Here is an 11,144-nt window from a genome sequence, read left to right as displayed (position 1 = left end):
AAAGAAATAGTGTCATGTAAAAGGTGTTAAGCTAAACTTTTTTTTTAATAGTAGGCCTATTCTATTGTTGTGGTCCAAACATTGAATGGAAAGGATGTATTACTTTATGTATTAAAGTACAATAACATAGTTGCAAGGTTGTGAATGCATTTGTCAAGTTTTTTTTTATGCATTTACCCCAACCACGCCCCCAACCCCTTAACCACGCCTCCCAGGCCACGCCCCCGTCCCGTTTTCTGAAAACTAAAATATGGTCACCCTACTATTATTATTTCATGAATTTAGTAATGAAATATTAATGCTAGCGATCGCCCAGTGCATTCGAACTCCAGATTGATCTGGTTCGAGGCTCCGCCGTGTGTGTGCGCGTGTGTGTCTGTGCGCGGGTGTGTGTGTGTGCTCCGCCGAGGACCCTGAATCGACATCCGACATCCCTAATCTGAAAGGTAAGGGCAATGTTTAATTTAAACAGATTATGATTATGTCTGTGAATGATTTGATGGCAACCACTCCCAGCATGCATTGCGGCATGAATAAATTATGCAGATGCAATGTCTCAAATGATTTTCATTTGTTGCTGTAGTTCTTGTGATTTGTTTAGTAGCTTGTTTTGTGACGGTCCAAAATGATTTGTTTATCTGAATATTTTGTTGATTGTCGCTGTTGTTGAGACTCGTACACTGATTCTTGATGTGTGTGTGTGTGTGTGTGTGTGTGTCATGCGGTTTCTGTTTTGTAAATAATTTCATTTCCCTGTATTTTTCCTGTAACATAAGCAGCTTTATTTGGTCTTCTGTGCTGATAAATGTTATCATTATTTGTCTAGAATGAGAGGCTGCTACCGTTGTCTATGTTAGCCAGTTTTTGTATTTGATTTGTATAATGTTGTGACTGAGAACAAGAGAGATAGAAAGACTCATTTTGATGTGAGAAACAAACTTTAATGATTACAATCACTGTACACAAGCTTTTCTACTCTAATTTCCCAAATTTTGCATAATTAACGCTGCACAGTTTCAAGTATAGATTTTTCATCCTGTGTCCAGTGTTGTCACTAACTCACATACCAGGCCACATATAGTTACAGCTCCTCCTTTAATCATCATCAGCTCCTCCTGTGGTTATTAACTTCCTCTGTCCTGATCAACTGAGTGATTAAATCCTGCTAGAGTTGCTGTATAGAGACACGATGCCACAGTGAAGTGCTGCTTTACATGCGTATTGTGAACCGCACTATCTCAACACACATCTGCTCTGAACACAGTTTATAAGATATTCTTTTGCACACGAGAGCATTACTGTTAGTCTCCCTTCCTTATTTTAGCAGTTTCCTGAATTATAAAACAGTTTTTAAAAGTATTGTAAAGTAATTATTAGCATCAGCTTGGTAAAATAAACCTGCATTTGCACATGAGCGTCTGTAAAGCAGATATTAACTGTCTTCAGGGAGTTTCTACACATGGATTATAACGTTCTGCTTTACTCTCTCCAGCCTTGAGAAATATATCAGATCCAGACTCCTTTATCAACACTACAAATGCTCTGGAAGATCTGGGATGTATTTCTCAAGCACCACTGATTTAACTTCCGCCTCCCTGAACTTCTGGACCACTTTGCTAAAACACTTGAACGAGTCGTTTTCGACCAACTATCTACATTTCTCACACAGAACATCCTCCTGGACAACAACCAGTCTGGCTTCAGAAGCGCCACTAAACTGAGACGGCCCTGATCTCGGTTATTGAAGCTCTGAGACTGGCAAGAGGAGCCTCCGAATCCTCAGTTCTCCTCTTGCTGGATCTGTCTGCTGCTTACAGTTAACCACCAAGAAGAGCATCTCAGGAACAGTGCTTCAAGTCTGACCTCTCAGTGGGTCCTTCAGGGTGTAGTGAGGTGTTTAAGACCCAATATCTAGCTCTCGGTTATTGAAGCGGCTTCTCAACTACAACTCGCTTCAGTGGACTTACAGATACATTACCAGCTCATGAAGGGGAATTAACATATTCATAACAAACATCTCAGGAAAGGAGACTTAGGGACCGTTGTGACCCCGCCTGTGAAACCCCGGCTAAAGTCGCAGAATCGAATTATGAGTTAACGAGTGTCAAAGTAGTCATAGCCATAAAAATGACAAAAATGTGTGTTTATTGCTGTAAATGATAGATTATACCAATGGTTTTGAGATACAATACTTACATTTTCATTTATAACATGATAAATACTGAAATTAAGGATTTTATTGACACTATGTTATACTTTTGTGAAAAAAAAAAAAAAAAACGTACGTGGGCTTCCTCAACATTGATTTCAATCGTCTCTGGGTTTATTTCGTGCAACAACACTGCTGATTCTTATATCATTCGGTTCAGGAACTTCGTTTCTGTGTCTTTTCTATTAGAAAGAGTAAAAACAGACTTTAATATCAATCTGCGAGCGGTAATCAGGTCAACACAACGGAAAAAAAAAACAAGAGAGAGAGATGTCAGCCGGGTTTAGATGTCTGTGGTGATTTTTTCTTGTCATAACCAATATTTTAAGCACTGCTTATTTGTTTTGTAGCTCAGTATTCTGCCAATACTATTAAACTTATTTTTAGGGCATTTTTGGCCTGCTACGTGTTATTTGCTGGATGGTAATGCGTTGTTTTGACATCTGACACGGCGACACCGAAGTATGAGCAGGAACGGAAAGCTGCAGCTATAAGATATCTTATTTTGTGTTCAGCAGAAGAAAGAAACTCATACAGGTTTGGAACAACATCAGAATGAGTAAATGATGACAGAATTGTAGTTTTTGGGTAAAATATCCCTTGAAATTTTATTTATTTATTTATTTACTCCAGATTTATTGAATGTTACACCGTGGGCCAGTAAGAGAGTGATCATTTCAGCGAATGAGCAATGTTATGTTATTTAATTTATATATTATTGACATTTTTTTCACTGATATTACATTTTAGCCTACTAATAAAGTTATACAAATCATTCCACTGAATTGACATGGTCATTGTTGCTACGATCAAGCTCTTGTGGCTCCCCCATTCGTTTCAATGTTTTTATGCTTTTAGCTTTTTGGACATGCACATCATTATAAATAGACCTGTTTTACAAAACTTTAAGAATTTTTCCACCGATGTGTCATATATCACTAAAAAGGGGCAGGGACGGACTGGGGCTAAAAAACAGCCCTGGACTTTCTCCCAAATAGGCCCATCATCCGGCCATTCGCCCCTGTGCGACAGACACTAGCCAGGATGTCCTGATACTATGCCACAATACTGTAGCCCATCAGACAAGGTATTCACAGCAAGTAACATCTCAAACCAATGATGATAATTGAGGTGTTTATTAATGAAGCCTCAGCCTTCAAATAAAAACAAAAAATGTACAATGCCATTAAAAACAAATAATGAAATGTCACTGGCTACAGAAACCCCAAATTACACAAACTTGTAATTATAAAACATAGTTACTATATACCAGGGTCCAACCTTTTTGTGTGCAAGGGCTACCTCAAGGGATAAAGTAATCTAGAAGGAATTTTTATTTGTTATACTCCAATATTTATTATACATAACATGGTGAAGCTTTTTTACTTTCCACCATCATATGGGAAATAATAAAATATCTTGATATTCTGGTTCAGACTTACAAGCGTTTAAAAAAAAACAATTCCTGAAAAATTATGAAAATATTTATAGATTTTTTTTTGTTGATTTTCTATAAACCTATTGTATGTGTTATCAAAAACAGTAGCTCAAACATTTATCATAAATATAAATGAAAAATAAAAATAAACTGGCATAACTTCTAAACAAAACATTACTGCATTAGGCCTACATTTAATACATTTATACATTACTATATTAAAATAACAGCATTTTAAATACGAATACAGGCACATTTCTGCCAAAAAAGTTTGTTTTACTAAAGTTAATTCATAAGTTTTGGTGTGTGATATGTATTCTAGCTGGTTTGTTCTCGGAACAATGTATGTTTCGCCTGTTTTTTTTTTTCGTTTTTTTTTTCCGTCAATATGTTGAGAATATCAGCGCTGTTTCATCTGGCTTTTTACAAGCTTAAATCACATAGTCATTTCACGAGTTCACACTTACATATAATTTTGAAGGGGTAAAGTTTAATGCGTATTTGGCGTGCTGTCCGGAGTTCGGCCCAAACCCAGAGTACTCCCCCCGTATGTAAGTGTTTAGGACTAGAAGCGTGGAGAAGGGGTGGTGGAGGGATGCTGCAAAAACTGTCAATGAAATGAGGTGAGACTGCTGCGTATATATACACCTCTTACCATTGATTGCTGAGTGCTCTCCACTTGTGTTAATTATCTGAACGTGCTCCTCCCGAACCTTGTTAATAAAACGTCATTTGTGGGTTTATAATAGAGATAGAGAATTCTGCGCTGAATTTAAATGCTTCTCAGTGGATCGCGCAGCTCTGTGTAATAATGTTCACGTGATCGAGGTCAGCCCGCACAGCTGCTTTGGCCGCGATCGCTGTTTTTTGGGCCGAGCTGATAATGCGCTGCTCAGATCAAACAACTTTTGTTCCGCTTTTTGAGCGTTTGCCATTTGATGTTTCTCATACGCAACGCAAATGACAGCGTAGGCCTATAATCAAAGAGAGTTGGGTAATTTTGTAGAGGCAAAAGTTCAAATTGAAACATTTAGTTGAAAAGGGCGCAAAATTATACCATTCAAAGTCTGCAACCCCGACGACAAGTTGGGGCTATTTATATAATGTGTTTAGCGGGACACTCACAGGCACCACGCTGGAGACCACTGCTATTCAAATATAATGTAAGCAAATTTAAAAGTGCGGCCTTAACTTTCTGTCAGTGGCTATAGGCTGACTCTTCTTCCTCAGTTGTTGTTTTTTACACGTAGCATATAAGTGGCCCTGCTGTTGGCTGTTCATATTGCTTTATTAGACTTGTTTTTTTTTTTTTTTTTTGTGCCGACGGCCCTCAGTTGGACGGCCTGGACTTTTCCAGAACGCACAGATTGTCAGTCCGTCCCTGAAAAGGGGAGAATCTCAGCTTTAATGTGTTATATGGCACATGTGCAGGATAACTATTGATCAAATGTGTTGCAGTTTTAACCAATAACCTATTTTTAAATTGGAATTTCTCAAAAATATGATTTTCTGAGCCCGAATTTGAGCAAATCTTTGACATGGCCTTACTCAGTCAATATTAAAGATATCAAGGTTATATTTTCACAGAATGTTCTTTACATCGTGTAGGATGATTTTATGTAGAAAACATTGAATCACAAAAAAATGACTTTAGCTGGGTTTTCACAGGCAGGGTCAGATATTCCTAACAAACATCTCAGGAAAGGAGACTTATTAAACACAACTGCAGAGGTTTAATTAAGAAAATTATAGCAATCATTCAAAATGAAACAAGATGCTAAAACCAGGAATGAACAGACAAGATCCAAGAATCCTCAAATCAGCTCCATCACACAGAACAGAGAGAGATTATACAGTCTGAGTCTGTCCATTACTGTATTAATATTATATTTAAAGCAGTTTACATATGAAGCGCAAGAGAATGACTTTCAACACTGTAGGAAAATATATCCATAAAATCCATATAAATGAAAATAAATCTGGCCTTTTATATGTAAAAAACAACAACATTTTAATCTAAACTTGATCAATTGATTTGCACACAAAAAAATGCTAAACTTTATGGTGTCACTAATACTATTTAGCATCATCATCACATAATACTTGAGCTTCACATCACAGAAATGATGAATATGTGCACGAGTCTGTCATCTATTATCTTCTTACTTCACTCTCAAGCTGTCAGGAGGAGAATGGATTACTGTATAACTGTATAAATGTGTTACTGCATGAAACGTTGTACTAGATGCCGCCAATACATAGATATTCCATGGTAGGATCTGCTGCTGTAGTTCGGCTTGATTTCTTCTCAGAGTTTGAGCTTCTGACTGGAATCAGTGTTGGTGAAGCGACTGGAGCTGCAGAAGATGAATGTTCAGACGCATCACCTGTAGGACATTAACATCATATGTTCATATCGATCATGACCTGCAGTTTGTGTTCATCATCACAGTTTACAGTGGCAGTAGTTGAGAAGAGACTGTACTGTATTACTGTATAACTGTATTACTGTGTTACTGTATAATCTATTCCTGGTTTATATGAGAGTGAAACACAGTTGAGCTTCTGCAAATAAACCTTCAGCTTGAATGAAGGACATAAGCCTTATAATTCCTAAAGCCGACCTCCTACATGGGTCATACTAGGCTTTAATACACTCGTCTGATTTATGCAATATATCATGTATGACCCATGTAGGAGGCCAATACTGGGAATTATAAGGATTGTTATGCAGTTTATGACTTTGACCACTAATATTTTACAACTCCAAAACGTATGAAGCCATCAGAAAGAGTAGAGCCAATCTGTGGAAGTTTTCACAAATCTGTCAGAAAAGAGTGTTTTCTCACCTGAATACTTGACAGTGTATCTGACTGAGGTCTTGAGTTGATCTCTGAGAGTAAGCTGACATCTCCACTCTCTGTTGTCATCTTCATTCAGGAGTGTTGTAGTCAGAGTGAGGATGATACAGAGATCTGGATCTGCTGATGAGAATATCTGATATCTGGAGTCTGTGTTCAGATCAACACCAGTCTGATTCACCCACAACAGCTTAAGTCCATCAGAACTGACCCAATAATCACAGGATGATCCAGCATATGAATACAACCGACAGGAGAGAGTCACAGAGCGGCCTGGACTGATCTCAGTCTGTGAAGATGAAGATGATGATGATGAAGATGATGATGAAGACACTGAAACTGAACACAAGACACAAATCACAGACTCTTCAATCATCATCTGAGTTTAAAGGGAGAATCTGCCCTTTTTAAATTGACCACATAATCATAAACTTACCATGAAGAACATGCAGAAAAACATCAGCAGCAGGTCTTTGTTCTCCATTGACAGATTGTCTGCATCTGTATGCTCCATAATCTTCTACTGTGACGTTCGTGATGTTCAGAGAGCAGTCAGACTCCAGACTCAGTCTCTCATGTCTCTCTGTGTCTTTATTCTTTATCCCTCCAGTAATCAGTTTAACTTCTGGATGACTGAAGCTCTTATAGTAGATCCATGTAGTTGAGTTGCAGTCAGAAAGAGCATTATTACAGGACAGAGAGACATTTTCACCAGAACTGATGAACACATGATCATCTCCACTGGTTCCTGAAACACAGTATATCTCAGTGATCATTATGATATATATTAATAAATGAACCATAAAACACACCAGCATAAAAAGCAGAAGTTTTAAATGATAGTATTTTTCCTGACTTAAAGCAAACACCACACTCTCCAGAATAAACTATTAGTCTTTATCAGAGAGCTGTTCAAATCACTGACACACTCTTAATATGAAGATAATTCTTCATCATCAGATGTTTGAGTGACACTATGTCCAGTACCAGGAATAATACAGTATGATCTGTGTGTATCAATACACAACTCTGAGATCACAACGTGAATGTGTGCAAGAATAAACTGAGCATGTTCAAATGAACTCTTTCCAGACTAATTCCACTAAATGTCTTTAGAGAAAATACAGATTTCTTTACCTGTGAGAAGTGAAGAGAGAATGATCAGTCCCAGCAGACACAGATCACACTTATCAGCCATTTTCTGTTTCTGTCAGTCTTCCTCTGCATTATATATAGTTACAGCTCCTCCTTTAAACATCATCAGCTCCTCCTGTGGTTATTAACTTCCTCTCATCTGACCAACCAACCATCACTGGGGAAATAAACATAAAGCCTAATGTTGCAGTGCATGATGGGAACCACCAATCAAAGCTCATCCATGTCTCCCAAAATAATCATTATTGCTAATATAGCGTATAACTGTTGAGCTGAGTGAACCTGAAGGTAGTGATGGTGAGATGAAGCTTCATGAAGCTTTAAAGCTTTCCAGCCTGATGTGTGTAAAAGTGGTTGATTTCTCCAGGTTTGGAATGCACACAGCGACACCTGCTGGTCAATGCTGATATCATGCAGAACAAATCCTCAGTGGTGTGTTATGGAAATTAATTTGACTTCATGCAGGGCTGCCAATGCTGAGAATCAGGCAATCGACACTTTTCACTCGCTCTCACGACACACATCCAGTTTCTCACGCAGAGGGAAATCATGAAGCAAAGAGGACTGACACCGACAGACAAGGCTACTATTGATATGAAACACACTCTCAGCTCTCAGATTCTGTCCATTTTATCACGAAATTCAACAATAAATACGGTTTTGGTGCTTGTAAATGTGACGTGACAGATCTCTGTATCGCCTGAACCGATCATCTCTTACTCTTCACTACTAGTTAATAGCAAATAAACACGAATGAACAATAGGTGTGTTGAAAGATACAGTACAACTTACCGAAATGTATATCCCTCATACATAATATCGATCAGTCAGTGTTTTTCACCCGCGGAAGAGCTCAATAACAGCTGGAGAACACTATAACCTACACGTGGCGTTACATTTACCTCAGGAACATTAATGACCATAGCAGGCTAGTTGGCTAGACAAATTAGCTAGAACACTATGGGCCCTATCTTGCACCCAGCGCAATTGACTTTGTACAGCGACGCATGTATCATTCCTATTTTGCACCCGCGCAAAGCGCGCTTTTCCCTCCACAGAAGCACGTCGCTAAACTAGGGAATGAACTTGCGCTCACTGGGCGGTTCAGCGCAAAAAAGGAGGCGTGTTCCGGCGCAAACGTTCCTTCATGCTATTTTGCAGGTTTAGAAAACAATTGCGCCACTAACCAGGAAAAAATAGTTTAAAGTCAGTGGCGCGTTGCGCATGTTATTCATATGCTATTTTAAGGGCACATGCTTGGCCATAATCAATGTAGCGTGTGCACAACGCGCATACACTTTGATTCTCTCATCTACACAGAAGCAGCAGTTTTCATTTTTGCAAATCATACATTATTACGATAGATAGATAGAACCGCTCCTGGCGCGCGCCTGGCAAATCCGCCGTTATGATAGGAATCCGCTTTAGAACAAGCGCGTCTGCTCTTAAAGGGAATGTGAGATGACGCTCTGATTGGTTTATTTCATGTTACGCCCAAACCACACCTATGAATAATGAAGCTCTTCAGACCAACCCATTTTAGATTTGCGCCTGGCGCAAGAGTCATTTATCCCGCCGGGAAAATAGCAACAGCGCCAAGACCCGCCCACAAAGTTACTTGCGCTTTGCGCTTTGACACTTGCGTTTCAGATCGTTAAAATAGGGCCCTATAACCTACACGTGACGTTACATTTACCTCAGGAACATTAATGACCATAGCACGCTAGTTGGCTAGAAAAAATAGCTATTTTAGCTATTTTGCTAAATATGTGCACTATATTACATATTTATTATATTTTTTACATATTTATTTTTATAAAAAATTTTTTTACATATTTTTTACATATATCGTTAAAATATTTTAACATTATAATAAAACCCCTATTATATTTCATTTGAGTTGTTATTTTTAACCTTTAATAATAATAAAAGCTGACAGGGCATTATATTTACAGCATTAGGTGAGATATGCTTTTTTCTTGAGAAAAATGAACATGTATCTGTACCTAATATTTATCTAAATTAATCAATATTGAATCAAAATCAGATTCAAATCACAAGAAATTTATTGAAAATGTGTGCCAAGCAATAATAAAAACAGTAACCTACCAGTTATTGTACCATGTAAACATTGTAAAAATATTTTTAGTACTTTTAGAGAACAACAGAAACTTTCCATATCATATTCTTCTGATGACGACATTTTCACATTCAGATCGTTAATCGACTTTATTACGTGTTAGAAAGCAAAGGATTAACAGCTCGGATCAGTATGGTTTTCGACCAGGTAGATCCACCTTAGACACACTAATAAGATTAGAAACTGATTTAAAAAAGGCTCTAGCAATGAAAGAGGTGTTAGTGGCAGTATACTTTGACATCGAAAAAGCATACGATATGATGTGGAGAGAAGGATTGCTATTAAAGCTGCAAAGAATTGGAATTGAAGGAAGATTTTATAATTGTGTTTTAAGTTTCTTATTTGGACGGCTGGCAATACATTATCTCAGATGGTGAATGTAGAAAATGGAAAACCACAGTCCTGTATTATTTAACATAATTATCAATGATATATAGGCTATGAAGGAATTCATCCAGGAATTAAAACAGCATTATATACAGATTATGGAGCAATGGGTAAGAGGGGAAGAAATGTTAAATATAAAGTGCAAAAACTTCAAGAAGCAATTGAGATTGTAGAGAAATGGTCAGTGGAATGGGGATTTAGACTCTCTATATCCAAAATGTGTTGTCAGTTTTTTACTAAAAAGAGGATTGCAGAAAATATTCAACTTTATTTATATAAACAGCCACTAGAAAGAGTATCAAATTTCAAATATTTAGGTTTATGGTTTGACTCCAAATTAACATGGAAAATTCATGTCAAATATATTGAAGAGAAATGCAGCAAAGTACTAAATCTGATGAGATGTATAGTAGGCCAAGAATGGGGGACTGATACACAATCTATGATCAACATATACTGTGCTCTCTTACGATCCGTTTTGGGTTATGGATGCATTATATATGGATCTGCATCAACTATATGCTAAACAGGTTAGATTTAATTCAAGCACAAGCTTTGAGATGTATCACAGGAGCAATTAAAACAACTCCAATCTCAGCAATGCAAGTGGAAACAGGAGAGTCCCCATTAGAAATAAGACGCCACAAATTATCTGTTGCTGACTGGATCACATTTACAAGGGCATACACAGGAACATTTTACAAAAGCAATAATAGAGGGGAGTTGGGAGACAATAAACTCAACAGGAACAGGTTTTGCATGGAAAGCAAAGGAATGGGCTACAGGAATGTCGCTAAATAATACATCATTTTCATTAACGGTAACCATTTCCCCAATACCCCCCTGGTTTATTAGCCAACCTGAAGCTGATTTACAAACTCATGAGAGTGTTAAAAAAGGACAAATTGACATTAAGAGCTATACAATTGAATATATCAGAACAGTTTATTATGC

At 37.6% G+C, this 11,144-nt stretch overlaps 1 protein-coding gene across 1 annotated transcript; it reads right to left on the bottom strand.

Annotated features, from left to right (window-relative positions):
- Positions 1-6,685: 6,685 nt before the first annotated feature.
- Positions 6,686-7,838, bottom strand: LOC311082433 (uncharacterized protein; the record flags this gene model as incomplete). The annotated part of the gene is made up of 4 exons (XM_084113266.1): positions 7,646-7,838; positions 6,945-7,256; positions 6,761-6,847; positions 6,686-6,714 (listed from the first exon to the last, which is right to left on the bottom strand). Exons 1-4 carry the CDS (start codon positions 7,704-7,706, stop codon positions 6,686-6,688), a joined length of 489 nt encoding a protein of 162 aa, XP_083969392.1. The 5' UTR covers positions 7,707-7,838.
- Positions 7,839-11,144: the final 3,306 nt, after the last annotated feature.

This window comes from Abramis brama, assembly GCF_963993115.1.
Source record: "Abramis brama genome assembly, chromosome: 1".
In the NCBI taxonomy this organism is placed as follows: domain Eukaryota; kingdom Metazoa; phylum Chordata; class Actinopteri; order Cypriniformes; family Leuciscidae; genus Abramis; species Abramis brama.
The sequence above is the reverse complement of the archived record's forward strand: the minus strand, read 5'-3'. Positions and strand labels throughout refer to the sequence as shown.